This window comes from Lissotriton helveticus, chromosome 1_1 (assembly GCF_964261635.1).
Source record: "Lissotriton helveticus chromosome 1_1, aLisHel1.1, whole genome shotgun sequence".
Taxonomy (NCBI): Eukaryota; Metazoa; Chordata; class Amphibia; order Caudata; family Salamandridae; genus Lissotriton; species Lissotriton helveticus.
This window is the reverse complement of record NC_136057.1, coordinates 24,058,081-24,083,872: the sequence shown is the minus strand read 5'-3', so window position 1 is coordinate 24,083,872 and position 25,792 is coordinate 24,058,081. Positions and strand designations below refer to the sequence as shown.

Here is a 25,792-nt window from a genome sequence, read left to right as displayed (position 1 = left end):
ATTGTCCATAGTATATTACGTTTGATGCACGTGACCTGCTCTCATGAATCAATCTGAAGACACTAATTTAATAATTAGCCTCCAATTTAAATTTCCTTCGCATTTACAGAACATATTAAAAGTTTCAGTTTTATGTTTTCCCTCCTAATTTATCTACATGTTATTAATCTATTAATAATATTTCATTTAAAGCAGTCGCGGACCCTCCGAGGAGGTTCTGCGGAACTCCAGGGGTGCACGGACCTCAGGTTAAGAACCACAATGTGAGTAGTTAAGGGCAGCTCGCCTCTCAAGCATACACTCTGACTTTACCATTTATAGGCAGTCTGGTGGCTCAGTGGACTAATGCTTCCACTGTGTTTGACCTCATGGTCATAGGTTCAAATCCCGGCGGGTCCGCTCAGCCTTTCATCCTTCTGAGGTCGATAAAATGAGTACCATTGAGTTGGGTAGCAATAAACATCTGTTATTCAATGCCAAGATACATCTGGGTGAACGTGCGCTTTACAAATACTCATGTTATGTTATATTGTTCAAATGCTAACATAATAACTTTTATGCAGTGCTTTAACTTTCCTGTCTAAGCGCTGTAGACACAAGTGCTCCCATCAACCAATGGGAGTCAAATGCTATTCTTGGGAACTGCACTCACAGTGATTTCTCCTCCTGTTAGGATGATGCTCTCTGGATGAGTTTGACTGATGTGAATCAATGTGTCAGGATCGAATGAAGATTACATTTATTACATTTATTTTTTTAAAGAAGCCGTCCTCATTCACAGACCATGGGCTCGCCTCTCGTTACCAGTGCAGTACCCTCCTGTCGCCAGCAGGTGTCAGCAGAGCCCAGGCAGCCAGGCCTCTCTGGGGCAGGCCTCGGGTGATGCAACATTCCTTGACATTGCAGGGGCTGCTGCACCAGCCTGCCAGCCTCCTCTGCCTGCTCTGTGTCAGTTGTGCCTCCACACCTCCTCCTCTGCCTGCTCTGTGGTGTCAGCTGTGACCCCACACACCCCATGCTCCACTCAGGAGTACCCACACTGGTGCCCCAGGCTGCCAGCCTCCTCTGCCTGCTCTGTAGTGTCAGCTGAGGCCCCACACACCCCATGCTCCACTCAGGAGTACCCACACTGGTGCCCTAGGCTGCCAGCCTCCTCTGTGCCTGCTCTGTGCTGTGACCCCACACACCCCATGCTCCACTCAGGAGTACCCACACTGGTGCCCCAGGCTGCCAGCCTCCTCTGTGCCTGCTCTGTGCTGTGACCCCACACACCCCATGCTGCACCCAGGAGTACCCACACTGGTGCCCCAGCCTGCCAGCCTCCTCTGCCTGCTCTGTAGTGTCGGCTGAGACCACACACACCCCATGCTCCACTCAGGAGTACCCACACTGGTGCCCTAGGCTGCCAGCCTCCTCTGTGCCTGCTCTGTAGTGTCAGCTGAGACCCCACACACCCCATGCTCCACCCAGGAGTGCCCACATTGCTGCCCCAGGCTGCCAGCCTCCTGTGTGCCTGCTCTGTGGTGTCAGCTGTGACCCCACACACCCCATGCTCCGCTCAGGAGTGCCCACATTGGTGGCCCAGGCTGCAAGCATCCTCTGCCTGCTCTGTGCTGTGACCCTACACACCCCATGCTCCACCCAGGAGTGCCCACATTGCAGCCCCAGCCTTCCAGCCTCCTCTGTGCCTGCTCTGTAGTGTCAGCTGTGACCCCACATACCCCATGCTCCACTCAGGAGTGCCCACACTGGTACACCAGCCTGCCAGCCTCCTCTGTGCCTGCTCTGTAGTGTCAGCTGAGACCCCACACACCCCATGCTCCACCCAGGAGTGCCCACATTGCTGCCCCAGCCTTCCAGCCTCCTCTGTGCCTGCTCTGTAGTGTCAGCTGAGACCCCACACACCCCATGCTCCACCCAGGAGTGCCCACATTGCTGCCCCAGCCTTCCAGCCTCCTCTGTGCCTGCTCTGTAGTGTCAGCTGTGACCCCACACACCCCATGCTCCACCCAGGAGTACCCACACTGGTACACCAGCCTGCCAGCCTCCTCTGTGCCTGCTCTGTAGTGTCAGCTGTGACTCCACACACCCCATGCTCCACCCGGGAGTGCCCACATTGGTGCCCCAGGCTGCCAGCCTCCTCTGTGCCTGCTCTGTAGTGTCAGCTGAGGCCCCACACACCCCATGCTCCACCCAGGAGTGCCCACACTGGTACACCAGCCTGCCAGCCTCCTCTATGCCTGCTCTGTAGTGCCAGCTGTGACCCCACACACCCCATGCTCCACTCAGGAGTACCCACGCTGGTGCCCCAGGCTGCCAGCCTCCTCTGCCTGCTCTGTAGTGTCAGCTGAGGCCCCACACACCCCATGCTCCACCCAGGAGTGCCCACATTGGTGCCCCAGGCTGCCAGCCTCCTCTGTGCCTGCTCTGTAGTGTCAGCTGAGGCCCCACACACCCCATGCTCCACTCAGGAGTACCCACACTGGTGCCCCAGGCTGCCAGCCTCCTCTGCCTGCTCTGTAGTGTCAGCTGAGGCCCCACACATCCCATGCTCCACTCAGGAGTGCCCACACTGGTACCCCAGCCTGCCAGCCTCCTCTGCCTCCTCTGCCTGCTCTGCCTGCTCTGTGTTGTGACTCCGCCCACCCCATGCTCCACTCAGGTTTACCCCTGCAGAGTGAGTGCTGTGCAGGGGCCCTGGGAGCCAGGCCTCCTGGGTAACAGTGGTGTAGTGACCTGACAAATAGGGACCGAGGACACTAGGACCCTGTGGGTCATGTGGGAGGTGACCAGGTCACCGGACACCACATCCGGTCAGGGGACAGGAAGAGGACAGTTTTGGACTAGGACGAGGACAGGGACGGATGCGTGTAACCAGCTGCAAGGAGAAGAACAATAAAGAATTGTGGTTGCACCTACCAGTGTCCTGCGTGTGATTTGGGCTGCAGAGTGCATGCAGCGTAGATATGACAACTGGCGACGAAGGGTGAGAGACGAGCCGACGTGCATCTCGACGAGGAAAGGCGACGCTATCAGGAAGAACCAGGTGCCCACCCTGGATGTGCAGGAAGAAGAAGGAAAAAAGCGACATCGGAGCCCACCCGACCGCCTCTGAGGAGCAACCGGCAAACTGCGGTAAGCGCTAAGGTCTCGAAATCGAGGCGCGAGCTCTCGCGAGAGTCTCGGCGGCCATTTTGGGATCAGGCGGCTGGGCCAATAAGAGGCGAGATCGGGGAAGCGCCATTTCTGAGTCAGGCTAGCGAGATTTCGATCGCGAAATCTCGCGAGAAGAGAGCGGCCGTCTTAAAGAAAAGGACAATAGAAAGAAAGGCCATAGAAATCAACAGAGCGGCCATTACAAAGCCAGGCAAAGAAATAAAGAAGAAGAAAAAGACAAGAAAAGGACAAGGAAAGCCTAGAAAAGGCTAAAACAAAGAAGAATAACAGAGGAAGAAGAAGAAAAAAGAAAATAAAAGGGACACAAGAGAAAAGAAAGTAGAAAAGGTCAAAATAAAGTAAAGCTAAAGAAGAAGAAAAGGAAAAAGGTGATCAAAAGAAGAAAAGGAAAAAGGTGAACAAAAGAAGGAAAGGAAAAAAAAAGTGATCAAAAGAAGAAAAGAAAAGAGAAAAAGGTCAAAATAAAGTAAAACTAAAGAAGAAGAAAAAGAAAAAGTGAACAAAAGAAGAAAAGGAAAAAGGTGAACAAAAGAAGAAAGAGCAGAAAAAAGGAAGAAGGCAAGAATGGCAGATCCAAAGCCCAGCGCACAATACAGGAGCCCACTACCGTTCAACCTATCGGAGCCACAGACAGGAATAAGGTGGGAGAAGTGGATCAGACGGTTTGAAAGATACGTAGAAGATACCGATGTAGCAGAAGGAAAGAAACGAAGGCTACTGCTGAACTTAGCAGGGGATGACGTCGAAGAACTTCTGGTGACACTACCTACCGAAGAAACAAAAACGTATGAACAACTAAAGAAATGCCTAACAGCTAAATTCGACCCACAACGAAACATTGACTTCGAACGACATACATTTACCGTTGCGTGTCAACGAGCCGGCGAAACACTAGATGACTTCGCGACAAGGCTGAGAAAATTGGTGACACATTGTGAGTTCGACAAATTCGATAACGAGCAAGCAATAAGGCTGAGGATCATAGAAGGCTGTCGCGACACAGGATTCAGGGCGAGAATACTCAAGGAACCGACCTCATTGGAGAACATCCTGTCACTAGCGAGAGCAGAGGCGAGAGCAACGGAACATGCTAAGGAAATGGAAAGAGGGAAGAGCGTTGAAATCGAAAACGCACACTTCACGACAAATAGAGATCGCCCAGGCCGATGGAAGAATGACTGGAGGGAACAAAAGGAAAGGAGACAACCTGAAGGAACATGCTACAAGTGCGGAATGGGATTTCCTCACAGAGGCACATGCCCAGCGTTTGGCCAGACGTGCAGAAGATGTGGTGGAAGAAATCAATACGCCAGTATGTGCCATGGTGCACAAGTCAGAGGCGACAAGGAAAGAACAGGAAGACAACAGGAGTCGACAACAATATACGTCAGGTATGTCGACAACGAAAGGAGAAGTCTGTCACGAGGGTCAAGCGAAGAAGAGGAAGAAGAGAAAGTGGAAAGATTATACCACATGTCGGAGGTGCACACAGAGCCAGCAGACAAAAGCACCCAAGGAAAGACAGACAATGCAAAGATAAGAGTAGGAGCGCATGAAGCAGACTTTGTACTGGACAGTGGTGCAACGTGCAACGTCATGTGTGTATCAGAGTACGAGAAAATGGAAGTAAAGCCGACACTGAGAGCGTCCAAGGTCAAAGTCTTTACCTGGGGGGCAAAGAAAGAGGTAACGAACTTGGGAAAATTCACAGAGGAACTGAGGTACGAGGACAAAATAAACAAGGAGGACATTCATGTTCTAAAACGCGATGTCCCTGGACCATGCCTGATGAGCAACAGCACTGCCAAACGATGGGCCTTATAACGATGACATATGAAAAAGACAACAGACATGTTGAGAGCAAGCGAAGAGAAGACGTAGGGACCAGAGAAAGAGGAAGAGAACAAAAAAGAATGAGTGAGGGAACAAACACAACAAAGGGCGGCCGTAGAAAGAAAGGAGCAAGAAGCAAAACGGAGGGCGGAGAACAACGATCAACACGAAGAGAGGCTGACAGAAAGAGAGCAGATGGAGGACAACTAAAGGGCAGAAGCAACGATGATGGCAGGAAACGACGACCAAGGAAGGGATGCAAGGGGACAAAGAGACTACGTAGAAAAACGTAGGAAACAGAGACTGGGGAGAAGGGTCGATGAGACTGACAGACTCTCTCTCTCTCTCTCTCTCTCTTTCCTTTTCTCACCACGACACTGAGCAGGAGAATGGCATCATGAACACTTGTTTGCAACAAAGGGGGAGATGTAGTGACCTGACAAATAGAGACCGAGGACACTAGGACCCTGTGGGTCATGAGGGAGGTGACCAGGTCACCGGACACCACATCCGGTCAGGGGACAGGAAGAGGACAGTTTTGGACTAGGACGAGGACAGGGACGGATGCGTGTAACCAGCTGCAAGGAGAAGAACAATAAAGAATTGTGGTTGCACCTACCAGTGTCCTGCGTGTGATTTGGGCTGCAGAGTACATGCAGCGTAGATATGACAAGCGGGTGGGCCGTCACTGAAGGCTCGAGCCAGGCTCGGGCTCTGCTCGAGGGCCTCTTTGACTCTCCAGTCCCAGTCCCTAACGAGCCAAGCTTTCCTGTGGCTTCGTCTGACACCCAAGCTCTACCCTCATGCATCAAGTGTTATAGGCAGAGCAGTAACTTTTGACGTCATACAGGCCAGAGAAAGAGACACTCACTTAATGCCGTATTTATGACCCGGTTTGCGTTGCTTTCGCATCATGCGAGGTGGTCTAAGAGTGACGCAAACAGAAAGTCATGTTTTTGGAGCCACTGAAAGCCACTTTGCGTAGCTTCAAAATATGGAGTAACGCAGCACAGATCGCTGGGTTACGTCACTCTGCGCAAGGGAGGCGTTGCATGGACGTTGCGTGGCTGTTCCCATGTATCTCTCATGGTTTTCGACGCATTCCCAGATTAACGAAACCTGGTAAAGCAGGGTATGCGCTAATAAGATACGCCCCCCAGGTGAGGCGTAACAAGAAGAAATATCTTTATTTCTCCTCGTTTTGTTCCTCTTTCTATGTGTGCGACACAAATAGAAAGAGAAAAAAGACTCCAGAATTGCTTTTGATCAGGAATATTCCCCTTCAGTCTGGGGGTTGTACTCACTTTCTCCCCTCACATGTTCAAGTCTGGGGTTAGTAGATGTGAGAAGTTGGCCTGGCATATGCTGTCCACTAGTTAAAGTGGGCGCCTTGCACCAGTCCAAACAGCCCTCATGGTGATAGGTTAAAGACGACCTTTATTGAAAGCTATCCCAGTGGTAGCTGTGGAGAGCAGCCTTCAATCTGAGTCTTGAAGGAATGTAAAGCAGCTTGTTTTACCAGATCAGAACCTCCTGAGTAACCAAATGAAAGGAGAACCACACAAGGGATATATAAAATATCTGTATGTATTACAAAACCCTCTCTACTAATCTCTATACGAGATTGGAGCACAAAACACACAAGACGTAATCAATAGAACGACAGTAAATAGTACAATACACAGCGGGCTCCAGGGGGAGACCGAACTATGTACTAAAAAAATGGTATAACAACGACTTCAATGGACACAGGGTCTAGAGCCTGTAGAATCACTGGAACCCCAAGGAGCCACCCCAAGGAGTGACACAGGGGCCCCACAGGGGACGGGTGCAGTGTGGGAACACAGACGCGTGCGCCGTACAACTCTATGGGAAAGTCGCAGTTGGAAATTTACAGTTTAAGGACCCTTCGGAGAGGACTTCAGGCAAACCCTTTGGAACATAGAAGGTTCTAGGGCCAGCACCCTTGGGGGTACCGAGATACCGGTGTTACCTATCCCAGAAGAGCCGGGTGCATAGGGGTCAAGTGGTGTCGGAAACCTTGTCGTTTTCAATAGCATGATGCGAAAAATTGCTGCTGCCGGGAAGATGAAAAGTGTCCGGTGGAATCTAAGCCTGGATCCGAGGTCAGAAGAACCTGAGAGCAGAGGGGTCATAGTCTGGGTCACTTCAGGGTGACCAGGGGCACGATAGGTGAATGCCCACCAATGTCGGGTGCTTCAGGTGTGAAAATAGGATGCATGACTCTGCAGCCACGGGAACCAGGAGACGTCGACGATGACCAAAGTCCGGAAGTGAGCTGTCCCACAAAGGATGTCGAGTGCTGAGGGGTCAGTGTCCTAATTAAACACCAACAAGCCTTGGCAAAGGCAACCCATGCGGTCAGAGGAAATCAGCTTCAATGAGGACCAGCAAGGTCCAGGAGACTCTCCAAGCTATAGGGAGTCAGGGCACATCTGGAGCAAAGAGGTAAGCCCAATGAAAATCAAAGTGACCCTCGCCAGGATCCACAGGCCAACGGACTAGGGATGGCAAAGGGACCTCGAGCGGAATCACAAAGCACCAGCCCACAGAGGACTCGTGGTGTGGAGGCCAAAGATCTTCGGTGGAAATACTGCTTGGGGTTGGGACTACATGTAGTCCAAAGCACAGCCTCAGGGATCGCCAAAAAGCATATGCTGCTGCAAAAGACCATGGTGCACAGGGGTTTGCTTGCATGGTCCCCACAAGGGATACTGGTCTCAGGATTGCTGAGAGAGCAGATCGACCTCAGGGCCGCTTGCAAACCCACCTCCTGTGTTGCAGAAATCTTCAGAGTCCTCAGGAGCTCGGGAGATGCAAGCCGGTCAGATGCGTTTAGGTGCCTGCTGCTGCAGGGGAGTAACTCCTATACTCCTAGGGAGATTCTTCTGTCGTCCAGCGAAGAGTAGAACGTCAGAGTACTTGGTTTCTGCTTGCAGAGTTTAGTCCAGGTAAAATCAAAAGTCCTGTAGTCAGGTTTCCTGCTTTATACCCAGGGAAGGGGTTGCACTAACTCTATGGACCCTCCTATGGGAGGGTCAGGACAGAGCGGTGGCTACACCCATGTCCTTTGTCTAGTTTCGCGCCAGAGCAGAAGCAAATGGATGCTGCAACCGGTTTTAGGTGGACTATGCATGGGGACCCCAAATGTGCCCGCAGTGCAGACTTTCTGGCACTCTTAGAGTGCACCCACCCAGCCCCAATACACTAAAGCCTGTCTGGGAGGTGGCCACACCTCCCTGTGACAGGAAACCTAATGTCAAGCCTTCCCCTGCTCGAGCTTGGCTCAGCAGCAGGAGGGCTGACTCGTGTCTGTGGCTGGCAGCATCCATTTTGTGTGCCCAGGTCAAGAAAGCTGGTACCGGGTGTACCGGTGCGTCACATAAGTCCCTCTAGAAGGGTGGAATCATACTTAACTGGCGGGGAGGTATGATTCCAAGGTGTTTGACACCAAAAACAACATATTTCTAAGCAGCAGCTTTAAAGTTAGCATTTACAGCGTGGTTATAATGCACTTAAATATATATGGTTGGCTGCATCACAGAAAACCCCGGAAAATAGGTTCCGAAAGCTGCAGAGGGGCTCTGCTGATGCAGGTGCACCCTCTCACATAAAACCCCGCACCCTGCCTTCAGGATTGATAAGGCCTGCGATAGGGGTGACTGATAGGTTTATATGTGTAGTGATTTAGGACATATATAAGGAACCTATATCTAAGTAAGAAGTGCATGCACCACCTTACACAGGCTGCAGTAGCAGACTTGTGGTGTCATTTTTAATGGCCTCTCAGGTCATTACATGCTTCAGCCCCTGGGAGGCCTCTGGTGTATCTATGCCCTGGGTACATGGTATACCATATACAAGGGGCTGATAAGGGTACCCCAGAATCCAATTTGGGGTGTACTTAAAGTACATGCAATCAATTTACATGAGAAAGCAGATAGACTGGGACCCTGAATAGCCGGATCCCAGTCGGTCTAAGTTGAAAACAGTGAAACATCAGCAAAAAGTGGGGGTAACTATAAGAAGCAGATCCTACTCTCCTGCAGTAGACACTTTTCCTTCTCCCCTCACATGTTCAAGTCTGGGGGTTGGTACTCACTTTCTTGGGGCGCAGACTCCTTTCCGTGGATCTCTTCAGTCGAGGAGAACGCGTTCTTCTCATGCTCCCCCTTCTGGCTCAGCCTTTGACCCACGGTGGCGACGTGGGTATAAAACCTGTCGCCGGTCACCTTGTGATCCAGGGCCAGCCCACTCAGCTTAATCTTCTTCCTGCATTGACCAAGGCAAATGAAAGGGCAAAGGTCAACCATACAAACTGGACATATACATTGTGAGCCACAGCCAGGGTTCCCATACCACCCACACAGACATAGCTACTATACCAGCACACATCTAGCACCTCGTAGAAGGCCACACACAGGCCAGCGCTCCTACACCCCCCCCCCCACAGAGCTCATGTACCACCCACACAGACACAGCTACTACACGGCACACATCTAGCACCTCGTAGACCACAACACACAGGCCATCGCTCCTACACCACCCCGACAGAGCTTTTACACCACCCACGCAGACACAGCTACTACACCACCACACATCGAGCCCTCATAGACCACCACACACACAGACACAGCTACTACACCTCCACACATCTAGCCCTCGTAGACCACCACACACAGGCCAGCGCTCCTACACCAACCCCTACAGAGCTCCTATACCACCCACACAGACACAGCTACTACACCGTCACACATCTAGCACCTCGTAGACCACCACACACACAGACACAGCTACTACACGCCACACATCTAGCCCTCGTAGACCACCACACACAGACCAGCGCTCCTACACCAACCCCTACAAAGCTCCTACACCACCCACACAGACACAGCTACTACTACACCACACATCTAGCACCTCGTAGACCACCACACACACAGACACAGCTACTACACGCCACACATCTAGCCCTCGTAGACCACCACACACAGACCAGCGCTCCTACACCAACCCCTACAAAGCTCCTACACCACCCACACAGACACAGCTACTACTACACCACACATCTAGCACCTCGTAGACCACCACACACACAGACACAGCTACTACACGCCACACATCTAGCCCTCGTAGACCACCACGTACAAGGCAGGGCTCCTACACCACCCACACAGACACAGCTACTACACTGCCACACACCAAGCCTCCTAGACGGCCACACACAGGCCAGCGCTCCTACACCACCCCTACAGAGCTCCTACAGAGCTCCTACACCACCCACACACACACAGCTATTACACCGCCACACATCAAGCATCAAGCCTCGTAGACCACCACACACAGGCCAGCGCTCCTACACCACCCCTACAGAGCTCTTACACCACCCACACACACACAGCTACTACACGGCCACACATCTAGCACAGCGTAGACAACCACGTACAGGACAGCGCTCCTACTCCACCCCTACAGAGCTCCTACACCACCCACACAGACACAGCTACTACACCGCCACACATCTAGCCCTCGTAGACCACCACACACAGGCCAGCGCTCCTACACCACCCACACAGAAAGCACTCCGAGACCACCCAGACAGACACCGCTCCTACCCTCTCTTCACAGCAAGAGCTCCTACACCCTCACCGCAGCCGGCACTCCTAGACTACCACCACCCACAGCCAGAGCTGCTACACCGTCCCCACAGGCAGCGCTCCTACACCACCCCAACAGAGCTCTTACACCACCCACACAGACACAGCTACTACACCGCCACACATCAAGCCTCGTAGACGGCCACACACAGGCCAGCGCTCCTACACCACCCACACAGACACAGCTACTACACCGCCACACATCTAGACCTCGTAGACCACCACACACATGCCAGGGCTCCGACACACCCCTACAGAGCTCTTACACCACCCACAGAGACACAGCTACTACACCGCCACACATCTAGCCCTTGTAGACCATCACACACAGGCCAGTGCTCCTACACCACCCCTACAGAGCTCCTACACCACCCACACAGACACAGCTACTACAAGCCACACATCAAGCCTCGTAGACCACCACACACAGGCCAGCGCTCCTACACCACCCACACAGACACAGCTACTACAAGCCACACATCTAGCCCTCATATACCACAACACACAGGCCAGCACTCCTACACCACCCCTACAGAGCTCCTGCAGTACCCACACAGACACTGCAACTACACTGCCACACCTCTAGACCTCGTAGACCAGCACTCCTACACCACCCCTACAAAGCTCTTACACCACCCACACAGACACAGCTACTACACGCCACACATCTAGCCCCGTGGACCCCCACACACATGCCAGCGCTCCTACACCACCCACACAGAAAGCACTCCTAGACCACCCAGACACGACTCCTACCCCCTCTTCACTCACTGCACCCGCCTACAGAGGCATACGTGGGGCTCCATGGAGACCCCTTTCCCCAAGTGAGAGAACTGCCCTCAGGGGATGCCACGCCCCTATGCAAATAAGAGAACGTTTTCTTAAGATGGCGCTGGTGCGCATGTAGCCCAAGCATCTGTGGCCCCTTCTGTAGTACCATAATGCCCTGGGGTGGACAAAACAGGTGCACTCTCCCAGTGTGACCCCATGGTGCAATGATTATGACGTTGTGGCTATTGACAACATTATTAATAACAGGAAAAAGCCTTGTGCCGCGCAGGGCAGCGGTGGATCGCAAGGCTCAGCCGGCCGATGGTTTCCGGGCACTGTCCAGCAGCAGGGACTGGACTGGTCCACTTGAGGGGGTGGGAGTGGTGGCACAGTCACCAGTTAAACTGCCTCTGGGAAGTGTGCCATCTCTTTTCCTTGGGAACAGTGACTCTGGGTGCTGTGGTTGGCGGACGGGTGTTGGGGCGGCCCCGCCTGGGTTGAGGGTTCAGTTTACCCAGGACGAATGCCAAGATCAGCAGGTGTTTGTTTAAGAGTCTACGTGAGGAAGGGTTGTGTACTGATGCAATGTGGCACAATAGGATTCTGGTCCCTTGTGAATACATAGAGATGGCAAACATACCTGAGGCAAAAACATTAAACTCTACAATATAGACTTCTAACACCTCAACCCTGCAAAAATATTCCCCAACAAACACTTCCTGCACCTGGATACCCTCACGGGTGACAAGAAGCACTCTACAAATCTACTCATTGATTGAGTGAACATTTCCACCTGCAGTTAATTCTTAAATGAAGCCAACCTCCCTTTCTACATACATTGGACTCAAGGGATGGGAGGGTATTTTTTTATTTTGTGGGAAGTGGAAACAAATCCTGGCATGAATCTGCCTTTTCAGGGATCTGCTTCCCCCTACTAAAAGTCCAGTGATCCACCAACAGCGTGAGATGCCCGGCCCACCGACCCTAGTCCAGGCCATGCGTTGTGGGCAGAATCAGGGCTGCTGGCAACTGGGCCACCATCTGCCAATCACAACTGACTGACAGCCATGAACAGCAGGCTCTTTTGCAACTCTGGCTGCCATCACCCAATCAGGGCAAGACTCTGTGGCTAGACCCTTCTGGTTGGCTGATAGAAACCTATACAAGACAATAGTGGGCGTCCCTAAATGTAGGTAATGTCAAGTCCTCTGCACACGCTTCCGTGTTCAATGAACGCTCATCAAAAGCAGGTAAGTAGAAGGAGGCAAGTAAAGTCTCTTCTGGTCTTTTCTTTGTCTTTATTCAAGAAAATCAACAAATAGTCCAGCCAACACGTGTTTCGTCGTTAGAGATTTGCCCTTGACTTCTTCAGGGCTGTAATATTCTGGATAAGGATTTCAACACACCTTACTGCCGGTTATAATTCCCACCCAGCTGGTCAATAATCCTTCCAGAATAACATGATCAAAATGTAATTCCACAAGGTAAATATAGAGGAGTAACAACTTAAAGTTATATAATCCGACGTGTGTTCCTTTATTAAATACATTTTGTGCCGATTTGTGTGGAGAAATATTAGAACGAAGGCCGATGTGAGCCACAAGAGATCTGAAGCGAGTACGCTGTCAACCTCACCCACTGCTGGATACGCGTTCGGAACCTTGTGAATTAGATTTTGATTTTGTGATACTTGAAGGATTATTGACCAGCCAGTGCTTTGCAGGAGCAGTAGTGCAATGGACTCCTCCCTCACCACAAGCCTATCACAAGAATACCCCAAAAAGAACAGAAGTGTTGTCATCGGTACGCACAGTCAGCTGACGATTCAATGTCCAGCAGGACGGCCTTGATAGCATCAGGCAGGTATGGCTTGACTGATTTACTGGGAGTAGAGAGCCGAATGCGTTACAATCGCTCCATCTCCCTTTATGCTTTCTTTCCTTTTTTTAAAAAAATATACGCTCCAATGCCGGCAATTTATGGACTGAACGATAGAGTCCAATAACCTTCTCAGCCTGATGAGTTTCATTTTTAGGGCTCGCCTGGGCAGCGCGTGCGCTGCTCTGCGAGGCATGCTGTATTCAGGGATGGACTTGAAGCTCCGCCCACTCTCCGCCCACATTTGTCATTGGCTTGTGTCCTTGTCCTTTCTAAATGGTTGCTTTTGATTCATGAACAGGCTTACTAGTCCCTCCTTAGTACCGCCTTGCCTACATTTGGAGCCTCCCATGAGGACTGGCCCTTTTACTTGTGATGTTACTAGATATGTTATATTTAGTCCATGAGCACTGTTTTCATGAATGATTTCTCCTATTCCACCCACAATATGCTTTCCTGTAATGCAGCGCGGCACCCGCTTTTATAGTATTTAGTAATGGCGGACGTATCATATTTACAGAAGCAGCTTGTTTACTAATGGCAGCTACGTCATATTTACAAAAACAGCTTGTTTACTAATGGCAGCTGCGTCGTATTCATAAAACCAGCTTGCACCTTTTCATCGTCATTTAATTTTGGGGCAGCGTGGTCCGCTTTAACTATATCAGTTGTGCTCCTTTCTTTATTTACGTTGCCAGCGCAGTCCGCTTTGACTATAATGGATGCACTCCTTTCTTTATTTACGTTGCCAGCGCGGTCCGCTTTTACTATAGCAGTCGCGCTCCTTTCTTTATTTACGTTGCCAGCATGGTCCGCTTTTACTATAGCAGTCGCGCTCCTTTCTTTAGTTACGTTGCCAGCATGGTCCGCTTTTACTATAGCAGTCGCGCTCCTTTCTTTATTTACGTTGCCAGCATGGTCCGCTTTTACTATAGCAGTCGCGCTCCTTTTTTTATTTACGTTGCCAGCATGGTCCGCTTTTACTATAGTGGACGCACTCCTTTCTTTTTTTATATTGGCAGTGCAGTCCACTTTGACTATAGCAGATGCACTCCTTTCCATATTTACGTTGCCAGCGCGGTAGTGCTCCTTTCTTTATTTACTTTGCCACAGCGGTCTGTTTTCACTATAGCGTCCGCCATCTTTTCTTTTTACTGGAGTACTAGCCAATGGCGGACGCACACCTGGAGTGAGGAGGCGCGCATTTTGCACATAAAGGCGTGCAGCCACCATTGGCTAATCCCGGATCACCCGTGCCAAGCCCAGCACCATCTCACCGCTCCCACTTGCTCGCCCCCACTACCCTTCCGAGGTCGAGACCTCTTTCTGCTGTATATTGTTTTTACCACTGCTTTTTTTTTCAGCTTTATACAAAGCGATTTCCTACGCTTTACATAAGCCCCGGTTTCATTACACCCAGTAACATTCTTTTTTGTCAGCTTGCTCATACAAATAGCACAAGCGCTGTGCAAATTTCATCACTCAGCTGCATAAAAAGTAATCATTTGCAATGCAAAAGGTCCCACATTTGCGAGAGTTTGAGCTATTGGCATTGCAAATGACAATGCCTTTTATTTATGTGTTGTTTTTCCAGACAGATACATAAAAGGCATTGTTATTTACAATGCCAATAGCTTAAACTCTCGCAAATGCGAGACCAACTGCATTGCAAATGCTTGTTAAGCATTGTGGCCGCATAGGGAGGCCATGTGTCTTTCTTTTTTCTCAGTGCGCTCGCTTCTGGTGCCGTCACGGCTGCTCTGCCTCTGCATGGGGGCTGTTTTCAGAGGCAGCAGCAACATAAAGAACAGGTGCAGCCTCAGCAAGCCGTGCGCCTCGAGAACGTCCAAAACAAGCACGAGTCCTGCTCTCCCTCTCTCTGCGCAATGATATCATCCCTACAAAGGTGTTGAAACACCATAGCTAAAACATATTGGCAAAGCCATAGGTGCGACCTAAGGTAAGTAGCCCATTGGCTCCTACCTAGCACTCCCTTTAAACTAGGGGTGGGCGGAATTTGCGTAATCGCGTTACGCAAATCTCCGCGAAACGGTGAAAAATCTCTGCGAACACGCAGAAATTCCGCGAACATACGGAATTGCTTGTTCGCGATGCTTTTTTACTGTTCGCGATCGTGTTTGGGTGCTCGGGGGGAAATATCTTGTGAACACGCATTTTGAGAACGCGAACAAGCAAAAAATTTCGGGAAGTTGTGGAATGCAGAATTTTGGGCAATTTCGCGTTCCGCAGAGAACGCGAAATTGCCCAAAATTCTGCGAAGTCCGCGAGTTGGACGGAATTTGTCGCCCAGGCCTACTTTAAACACCCCTGAATGTAGCATTTAGGTGCCCCCCGGAGCCCTGATCTTCAGTTTCTGACGACCTAAGAAGAGCTACAGCATCGCACAAGCAGGGAAGCCTGTAGAGATGAACTGACTTGGCCCCAGCTCTACCGGCCTGTCTGTAGTCCTCGATGATCCTGCACCAAAAGACAACCCGTCCTGCAACCCAGCGACCTCCGAAGACTTCGGAGGACTCCGTGTCTACAACTACGATCAAAATCTCCTGAGAGCAGCAGAACTGTTTAAGTTCAGGTCCTCGGTTCACTCACGTGCACTCACGTGTACTCACGTGTACGGTGTACTCACGTGTACGTCACCTCCTCCGGGGCCGGAAAGGACTCCTTGGGCCAGTTGACCAGGCAGTTGACGAAGATGAGGCAGGCGAGGCACGACCAGGCCAGCATGATGGCGAGGAAGGAGACCCCAGCCTCGTAGACCAGCTGTGGGGGTAGAGAGCAGAGACAGGGGGGTCAAGGAGAGATGAAGAAGAGACAGACAATATACAGATCAACAGAGGAGAGAGAGAGAGAGAGAGAGAGAGAGAGAGAGAGAGAGAAGAGACAGACAATATACAGATCAACAGAGGAGAGAGAGAGAGAGAGAGAGAGAGAGAGAGAGAGAGAGAGAGAAGAGACAGACAATATACACACCAATAGAGTGGAGGGAAAGACAGTAAGAAAGAGAGAAAGAAAGAGAGAAAGAAAGAAAGAAAGAAAGAAAGAAATGGAAGAAAGAAAGAAAGAAAGAATGAAAGAAAGAAAGAAAGAAAGAGAGAAATGGAAGACAGGGGTCAAAGGAGAGAGAGAGAAGAGACAGACAATGTACAGACCAGCAGAGTAGAAAGCAAGAGAAAGAGAGAGAGAGGCGAGACAGAGAATCCACAGACCAGCAGAGTACAGAGAAAGAAAGAGAGAGAGAGACAGATGAGTGACAGGGGTCTAAGGCGAGAGATAGAGAAGAGACATAATTTACAGACATACAGGCGAGGGAACGAAAGAAAGAGAGAGAGAGAGAGAGTGTGAGAGAGAGACAATCTACAGAGTACAGGGAACGAGAGAGAGAGGCAGATGGGAGAAGAGCCACCGACCATCAGAGTACAGGGAAAGAAAGAGAGAGAGACAAAGGGGAGACAGGGGTCAAGGATAGAGAGAGGGAGAGAAGAGGCAGAATTTACAGACACAGAGTACAGGACAAGAAACTCATAGAGACAGGGGTCAAAGGCGAGAGAGAGAAGAGACGGACAATATATAGACCAACAGAGTGCAGGGAAAGAAAGAGCGAGAGAGTTGGGAGAAGGGGTCAATGAGGAGAGAGAGAGAGAGAGAACGAAATATAGGGCCCGATTCACAGAATGAACTTAAAACTCAATCCTGAACGTACTAGTATTTTGGTATTCACAGAAGTTAGAATTTTGTCTTAAGTTTGTCTTAAGACAGACTTAAGACAGACTTAAGACAAACTTAAGTAAGGATTTTGTCTTAAGTCTGTCTTAAGTCTGTCTTAAGTCTGTCTTTAAGACAGACTTAAGACAAAATCCTAACTTCTGTGAATACCAAAAGTAGTAAGTTCATTCTGTGAATGCCAAAATACTAGTACGTTCAGGATTGAGTTTTAAGTTCATTCTGTGAATCGGGCCCATAGAGAGGGGCGAGACAGGAGAGAAAGCTGGGTCAAAGGGGAGAGAAAGAGACAGGTGAGTCACAGAGGTCAGAAACCATGAAGTGGGAAGGAAACAGGAGCAGAGTGAGAAGGGTGCAGAGGGTGAAGTAAGAGGGGGTTGAAGTTGTGGAAGTGAGAAGGAGAGCGTGAGAGTAACACACAGTGGACTCAGAAACAATTGTGCATATGTACAAGCCCCTTTCGCCACTGGAACGTCACATTTCTCGATGTTGTGATGGCGATAGGGGCTTTGCCTTATTTACAAGGCAGCGCCAAGACACTTAACGTGGCTTTACGCCGCCTTGTCAATAAGGCCCCCTTTCACGCAGAGCTCAGCGTGAAAGGGGCAGGCAACGGGTGCTGTGGTGCGCATCCCGACACAACACCCATTAATTTTGACACTGCCCTATATTTACAAGGGCAGCGTGAATAAGGGGCAGCGCCAAAATTTAAGACCAGTGAAACATGGTCTCAATGGGGCACAACGAGGAGAAATGCTTTATTTCTCCTCATTTTTGCTGTTTCAATGTGCTGCGTTGTGCAGCACACATGGAAACAGCGAAACGCCATTGATTTTCTAAGTACAGGAAGGTGACCCTTTCTGCACAAAAACAATCATTAAAAATAAAAGACGAGTTGCAAATTCTATTGCATTAAGCAGCACACGTAGAAGTTACAAAAGGCCATTTCAGATTGTTTATGCACAGGAAGGGACACCTTCCTGCACATAAACAATTTCCCCTGCACGCAGACACCCTTGCACTACGGTGCAAGGTTTCTGCGTTGGCGCTAGGCTGCTACATTTAGTGCCAGGGCAGGGAGAAACGCAGGGCTGCCCCGTATTGCAAATACGGTGCAGCCCTGCATTGCAGAAGTGGCGGAGCGCGGCGTTAAGCCAACTATGCGTCACTTCTTTTGTAAATATGCCCCAATGTTCTGAGAGGGGTGGACGGGTAGGAGGCGGGGTCAGAGAGAGACATTGAGGGAAGGTGACACAAAGTGGAGAGAGGGACTCACCTTTACTCCGGGGAATGTGACAGCGGAGGAGGCGTAGGAGCCGATCATCAGCGCCATGAAGGTGGAGCGAAGGTTCCCGAACATGTTCGGCAGCTGCAAGAGAGCGACAGGAGGACGCGTGAGAGGGTGGCATGCACAGCCTGCAGCGCGCATGCGCGAGCGCCAGCGATGGCCTCTGCGTGGTACCCTGGAGGGCACGGGTACCCACGGCATGCATGAGCTAACTTCAACCAAGGAGCATTGGGTATATCAACCTCTCGTAAGGGGGGACGCGACCTGGAGGGGGTGTCTTCAGTGAGGGCGGGGGAGTGACTGTCGGGCCCTGTCTTCAGTGACGGTGGGGGAGTGACTGTCAGGCCCTGTCTTCAGTGAGAGTGAGGGTGGGGGAGTGACTGCCGGGCCCTGTCTTCAGTGAGGGCGGGGGAGTGACTGTCGGGTCCTGTCTTCAGTGAGTGGGGGGGAGTGACTGTCGAGTCCTGTCTTCAGTGACGGTGGGGGAGTGACTGTCAGGCCCTGTCTTCAGTGAGAGTGAGGGTGGGGGAGTGACTGCCGGGCCCTGTCTTCAGTGAGGGTGGGGGGAGTGACTGTCTGGCCCTGTCTTCAGTGAGGGCGGGGGAGTGACTGTCGGGCCCTGTCTTCAGTGACGGTGGGGGAGTGACTGTCGGGCCCTGTCTTCAGTGAGAGTGAGGGTGGGGGAGTGACTGCCGGGCCCTGTCTTCAGTGAGGGCGGGGGAGTGACTGTCGGGTCCTGTCTTCAGTGAGTGGGGGGGAGTGACTGTCGAGTCCTGTCTTCAGTGAGGGTGGGGGGAGTGACTGTCAGGCCTTGTCTTCAGTGAGAGTGAGGGTGGGGAGTGACTGTCGGGCCCTGTCTTCAGTGAGGGTGGGGGGAGTGACTGTCTGGCCCTGTCTTCAGTGAGGGTGGGGGAGTGACTGTCAGGCCCTGTCTTCAGTGAGAGTGGGGGAGTGACTGTCGGGCCCTGTCTTCAGTGAGGGTGGGGGAGTGACTGTCGGGCCCTGTCTTCAGTGAGGGTGGGGGAGTGACTGTCGGGCCCTGTTTTCAGTGAGGGGGGAGGCTGCCTGGCCCTGTCTTCAGTGAGGGTGGGGGAGTGACTGCTGGTCCCTGTCTTCAGTGAGGGCGGGGGAGTGACTGTCGGGCCCTGTCTTCAATGAGGGCGGGGGAGTGACTGTCGGGCCCTGTCTTCAGTGAGGGCGGGGGAGTGACTGCCGGGCCCTGTCTTCAGTGAGGGCGGGGGAGTGACTGCCGGGCCCTGTCTTCAGTGAGGGTGGGGAGTGACTGTCGGGCCCTGTCTTCAATGAGGGCGGGGGAGTGACTGTCGGGCCCTGTCTTCAGTGAGGGCGGGGGAGTGACTGCCGGGCCCTGTCTTCAGTGAGGGTGGGGGAGTGACTGCCGGGCCCTGTCTTCAGTGAGGGTGGGGAGTGACTGTCGGGCCCTGTCTTCAGTGAGGGTGGGGGAGTGACTGTCGGGCCCTGTCTTCAGTGAGGGTGGGGAGTGACTGTCGGGCCCTGTCTTCAGTGAGGGGGGGGAGTGACTGTCGGGCCCTGTCTTCAGTGAGGGTGGGGGAGTGACTGTCGGGTCCTGTCTTCAGTGAGGGTGGGGGAGTGACTGCTGGCCCTGTCTTCAGTGAGGGTGGGGGAGTGACTGTCGGGCCCTGTGTTCAGTGAGGGTGGGGGAGTGACTGTCGGGCCCTGTCTTCAGTGAGGGTGGGAGAGTGACTGTCGGGCCCTGTCTTCAGTGAGGGTGGGGGAGTGACTGTCAGGCCCTGTCTTCAGTGAGGGCGGGGGAGTGACTGTCGGGCCCTGTCTTCAGTGAGAGTGAGGGTGGGGGAGTGACTGTCGGGCCCTGTCTTCAGTGAGGGTGGGGGAGTGACTGTCAGGCCCTGTCTTCAGTGAGGGGGGAGTGACTGTCGGGCCCTGTCTTCAGTGAGGGTGGGGGAGTGACTGTCGGGCCTTGTCTTCAGTGAGGGTGGGGGAGTGACTGCCGGGCCCTGTCTTCAGTGAGGGCGGGGGAATGACTGTCGGGCCCTGTCTTCAGTGAGGGTGGGGGAGTGACTGTCGGGTCCTGTCTTCAGTGAGGGTGAGGGGGGAGTGACTGTCGGGCCCTGTCTTCAGTGAGGATGGGGAGTGACTGTCGGGCCCTGTCTTCAGTGAGGGTGAGGGAGTGACTGTCGGGTCCTGTCTTCAGTGAGGGTGAGGGGGGAGTGACTGTCGGGCCCTGTCTTCAGTGAGGGTGGGGGAGTGACTGTCGGGCCCTGTCTTCAGTGAGGGTGGGAGTGACTGTCAGGCCCTGTCTTCAGTGAGGGTGAGGGAGTGACTGCCGGGCCCTGTCTTCAGTGAGGGCGGGGGAGTGACTGTCAGGCCCTGTCTTCAGTGAGGGTGGGGGAGTGACTGCCGGGCCCTGTCTTCAGTGAGGGCGTGGGAGTGACTGTCGGGCCCTGTCTTCAGTGAGGGCGGGGGAGTGACTGTCGGGCCCTGTCTTCAGTGAGGGTGGGGGAGTGACTGTCAGGCCCTGTCTTCAGTGAGGGCGGGGGAGTGACTGTCGGGCCCTGTCTTCAGTGAGGGGGGAGTGACTGTCAGGCCTTGTCTTCAGTGAGAGTGAGGGTGGGGAGTGACTGTCGGGCCCTGTCTTCAGTGAGGGGGGGGGGGTGACTGTCGGGCCCTGTCTTCAGTGAGGGTGGGGGAGTGACTGTCGGGCCCTGTCTTCAGTGAGGGGGGGGGGGTGACTGTCGGGCCCTGTCTTCAGTGAGGGTGGGGGAGTGACTGTTGGGTCCTGTCTTCAGTGAGGGTGGGGGAGTGACTGTTGGGTCCTGTCTTCAGTGAGGACGGAGGAGTGACTGTCGGGCCCTGTCTTCAGTGAGGGTGGGGGAGTGACTGTAAGGCCCTGTCTTCAGTGAGGGCGGGGGAGTGACTGTCGGGTCCTGTCTTCAGTGAGGGTGGGGAGTGACTGTCGGGCCCTGTCTTCAGTGAGGGTGGGGAGTGACTGTCGGGCCCTGTCTTCAGTGAGGGCGGGGGAGTGACTGTAAGGCCCTGTCTTCAGTGAGGGCGGGGGAGTGACTGTTGGGCCCTGTCTTTAGTGAGGGTGGGGGAGTGACTGTCGGGCCCTGTCTTCAATGAGGGGGGGAGTGACTGTCGGGCCCTGTCTTCAGTGAGGGTCAGGGAGTGACTGTCAGGCCCTGTCTTCAGTGAGGGCGGGGGAGTGACTGTCGGGCCCTGTCTTCAGTGAGTGGGGGGGAGTGACTGTCGAGCCCTGTCTTCAGTGAGGGGGGAGGGTGCCTTGATGCCCTGTCTTCAGTGAGGGGGGGAGGGTGCCTTGAGGCCCTGTCTTCAGTGAGGGGGGGAGTGACTGTCAGGCCCTGTCTTCAGTGAGGGTGGGGGAGTGACTGTTGGGCCCTGTCTTCAGTGAGGGTGGGGGAGTGACTGTCGGGCCCTGTCTTCAGTGAGGGCGGGGGAGTGACTGTTGGGCCCTGTCTTCGGTGAGGGTGGGGGAGTGACTGTCGGGCCCTGTCTTCAGTGAGGGTGGGAGTGACTGTCAGGCCCTGTCTTCAGTGAGGGTGAGGGAGTGACTGCCGGGCCCTGTCTTCAGTGAGGGCGGGGGGGTGACTGTCGGGCCCTGTCTTCAGTGAGGGTGGGGGAGTGACTGTCGGGCCCTGTCTTCAGTGAGGGGGGGGGGGGTGACTGTCGGGCCCTGTCTTCAGTGAGGGTGGGGGAGTGACTGTTGGGTCCTGTCTTCAGTGAGGGGGGAGTGACTGTCGGGCCCTGTCTTCAGTGAGGGCGGAGGAGTGACTGTCGGGCCCTGTCTTCAGTGAGGGTGGGGGAGTGACTGTAAGGCCCAGTCTTCAGTGAGGGCGGGGGAGTGACTGTCGGGTCCTGTCTTCAGTGAGGGTGGGGAGTGACTGTCGGGCCCTGTCTTCAGTGAGGGTGGGGAGTGACTGTCGGGCCCTGTCTTCAGTGAGGGCGGGGGAGTGACTGTAAGGCCCTGTCTTCAGTGAGGGCGGGGGAGTGACTGTTGGGCCCTGTCTTTAGTGAGGGTGGGGGAGTGACTGTGGGGCCCTGTCTTCAATGAGGGGGGGAGTGACTGTCGGGCCCTGTCTTTTGTGAGGGTCAGGGAGTGACTGTCAGGCCCTGTCTTCAGTGAGGGCGGGGGAGTGACTGTCGGGCCCTGTCTTCAGTGAGTGGGGGGGAGTGACTGTCGAGCCCTGTCTTCAGTGAGGGGGGAGGGTGCCTTGATGCCCTGTCTTCAGTGAGGGGGGGAGTGTGCCTTGAGGCCCTGTCTTCAGTGAGGGGGGGAGTGACTGCCAGGCCCTGTCTTCAGTGAGGGTGGGGGAGTGACTGTTGGGCCCTGTCTTCAGTGAGGGTGGGGGAGTGACTGTTGGGCCCTGTCTTCAGTGAGGGCGGGGGAGTGACTGTCGGGCCCTGTCTTCAATGAGGAGGGGAGTGACTGTCGGGCCCTGTCTTCAGTGAGGGGGGGGGGGTGACTGCTGGCCCTGTCTTCAGTGAGGGGGGGAGGGTGCCTTGAGGCCCTGTCTTCAGTGAGGGGGGAGTGACTGTCAGGCCCTGTCTTCAGTGAGGGTCGGGGAGTGACTGTCAGGCCCTGTCTTCAGTGATGGTCGGGGAGTGACTGTCAGGCCCTGTCTTCAGTGAGGGCGGGGGAGTGACTGTCGGGCCCTGTCTTCAGTGAGGGCGGGGGAGTGACTGTCGGGCCCTGTCTTCAGTGAGGGTGGGAGAGTGACTGTCGGGCCCTGTCTTCAGTGAGGGCGAGGAGTGACTGCCGGGCCCTGTCTTCAGTGAGGGTGGGGGAGTGACTGTCGGGCCCTGTCTTCAGTGGGGGAGGGGGAGTGACTGTCAGGCCCTGTCTTCAGTGAGGGCGGGGGAGTCACTGTCGGGCCCTATCTTCAGTGAGGGTGGGGAGTGACTGTCAGGCCCTGTCTTCAGTGAGGGGGGGGAAGTGACTGTCGGGCCCTGTTTTCAGTGAGGGGGGAGGCTGCCTGGCCCTGTCTTCAGAGAGGGGGAGGGTGACTGTCGGGCCCTGCCTTCAGTGAGGGCGGGGGCGTGACTGTCGGGCCCTGTCTTCAGTGAGGGCGGGGGAGTGACTGTCGGGCCCTGTCTTCAGTGAGGGTGGGGGAGTTACTGTCGGGCCCTGTCTTCAGTGAGGGTGGGGGAGTGACTGTCGGGCCCTGTCTTCAGTGAGGGTGGGGGAGTGACTGTCGGACCCTGTCTTCAGTGAGGGTGGGGGAGTGACTGTCGGGCCCTGTCTTCAGTGAGGGTGTGGGTGGGGGCGTGACTGTCGGGTCCTGTCTTCAGTGAGGGTGAGGGAGTGACTGTCGGGCCCTGTCTTCAGTGAGGGTGGGGGAGTGAATGTCGGGCCCTGTCTTCAGTGAGGGTGGGGGAGTGACTGTCGGGCCCTGTCTTCAGTGAGGGTGGGGGAGTGACTGTCGGGCCCTGTCTTCAGTGAGGGTGGGGGAGTGACTGTTGGGTCCTGTCTTCAGTGAGGGTGGGGGAGTGACTGTCGGGCCCTGTCTTCAGTGAGGGCGGGGGGGTGACTGTCGGGCCCTGTCTTCAGTGAGGGTGGGGGAGTGACTGTCAGGCCCTGTCTTCAGTGAGGTTTGGGGAGGGTCTGCCGGGCCCTGTCTTCAGTGAGGGCGGGGGAGTGACTGTCAGGCCCTGTCTTCAGTGAGGGTGGGGGAGTGACTGTCGGGCCCTGTCTTCAGTGAGGGTGGGGGAGTGACTGTCGGGCCCTGTCTTCAGTGAGGGCGGGGGAGTGACTGTCGGGCCCTGACTTCAGTGAGGGTGGGGGAGTGACTGTTGGGTCCTGTCTTCAGTGAGGGTGGGGGAGTGACTGTCGGGCCCTGTCTTCAGTGAGGGTGGGGGAGTGACTGTCGGGCCCTGTCTTCAGTGAGGGTGGGGGAGTGACTGTTGGGTCCTGTCTTCAGTGAGGGTGGGGGAGTGACTGTCGGGCCCTGTCTTCAGTGAGGGTGGGGGAGTGACTGTCGGGCCCTGTCTTCAGTGAGGGTGGGGGAGTGACTGTTGGGCCCTGTCTTCAGTGAGGGGGGGGGATTCTGGTCTTCACTCCAGGGGCCTGGCGTGGCCTTTCTCATGTCTGTGAATTAAACCAGCATTGGAGATGTTTGCATCAGATCAGGGATCACATTACTTATGATTTGGAATGTTTTAAGTGATGTCATTTAACATGTCATGTGTGATGTAATATGTGACATCATAGTAATGCATTAATTTATTTATTTATTTTTTTATTTATTTTATTTTATTGGGCAAACAAAGCAGGGACCAGGAGTGTGAGTATAGGTAAAATGAATGACCCATCCAAGATGGCCACCATAGTTTGGGAAGGGAGCAGGCCCATTTCTATTTCCATGCTCAGTAGATCCTCCAGATCAGGGAAGGGGGCGCCATCTTCGGGTTCAGAGGTAAGAGGACGACGTGGCAGTCTAATTATAGCAAAAGGCCATAAACATACAAAATGGGAGCTCACAAATGCACACTTCAGCCCAAAGAGAGTCCCAATGACAGACTCGGCTCATGTGGCAGCCACAAATCAGATACGTGTAACACCCATAAGGCCGGCATCACCTTCGAGCAGGGGCTCATGTTATAGTTAGTTTAGTTCATTAAAGTACAACTGGTGAATTTTCTGTGTTATTTGTATTTTTAATGTTAGTCTTTATTTGATTACAAAACCTGACTTTAATGTCAAATCAAATCAAAAGTGAGCTTTATTCGATTGTTGACAAGCAATCATAAAAGCACATAAAACATATACTTACTACAACATTACATGTGTATTAAAAAGTCAAATTCATTATAGTAAGAAATGTTTAACATTCCATGGGGAATGAGTCGTTATTAAATTGTCAGTTCATCTCAAGTTAAAAAGTAATAACGATACTATACATGAAGCAGGTTCATATTAAAATCATTAAAACAAATTTATATACTGTCACTGTATTTTAAAAGAACGTTTAGATAAGGATTTGTTTCCTTAAACTAAGAACCTTTTGCAGGAAAAAAGCCATCCTAGAAACGCTATATACATCATCTAGATATTGTAATGCCAAAAAGGGCGGGACGACACTGACGGAACCCAAGAATTTTCAGCACAGGGAGCAGACGCAATTTCCTCACGGAAGAATAACATTTACAAAAAAGGATAACATGGCGCAAAGTTTTTTTGGGAGTTTTTTTTGTTGTTTTTTTTTAATCCTCATTTCGCGAAGCTTATGTATAAGGAGTTTCGGGAGACCTTTGTTTCAACGGTTTGTACCGTCACTGCCCCATAATCCTTATCTGGTTGGGGAGTATCCCTTTGGGTTTAGTTTCCAAACAGGTTTCTCCTTTTCCTTTGTCATTTCCAATAATTCTGTTTCGGTAATGGAGGATCTAGCCTACTCAAAAGAATAAAATT

General features: G+C 53.0%; 1 protein-coding gene across 1 annotated transcript in view; it reads right to left on the bottom strand.

Annotated features, from left to right (window-relative positions):
* The window catches only part of SLC43A1 (solute carrier family 43 member 1), a 318,420-nt gene that overhangs the window by 85,783 nt on the left and 206,845 nt on the right, over nucleotides 1-25,792 (bottom strand). The window contains exons 6-8 of the mRNA XM_078674204.1: nucleotides 18,355-18,447; nucleotides 15,985-16,118; nucleotides 9,134-9,303 (exon numbers count right to left, since the gene is read on the bottom strand). Of these exons, the coding sequence (XP_078530330.1) occupies nucleotides 9,134-9,303; nucleotides 15,985-16,118; nucleotides 18,355-18,447 (397 nt within the window). The remainder of the gene's footprint in view (nucleotides 1-9,133; nucleotides 9,304-15,984; nucleotides 16,119-18,354; nucleotides 18,448-25,792) is intronic.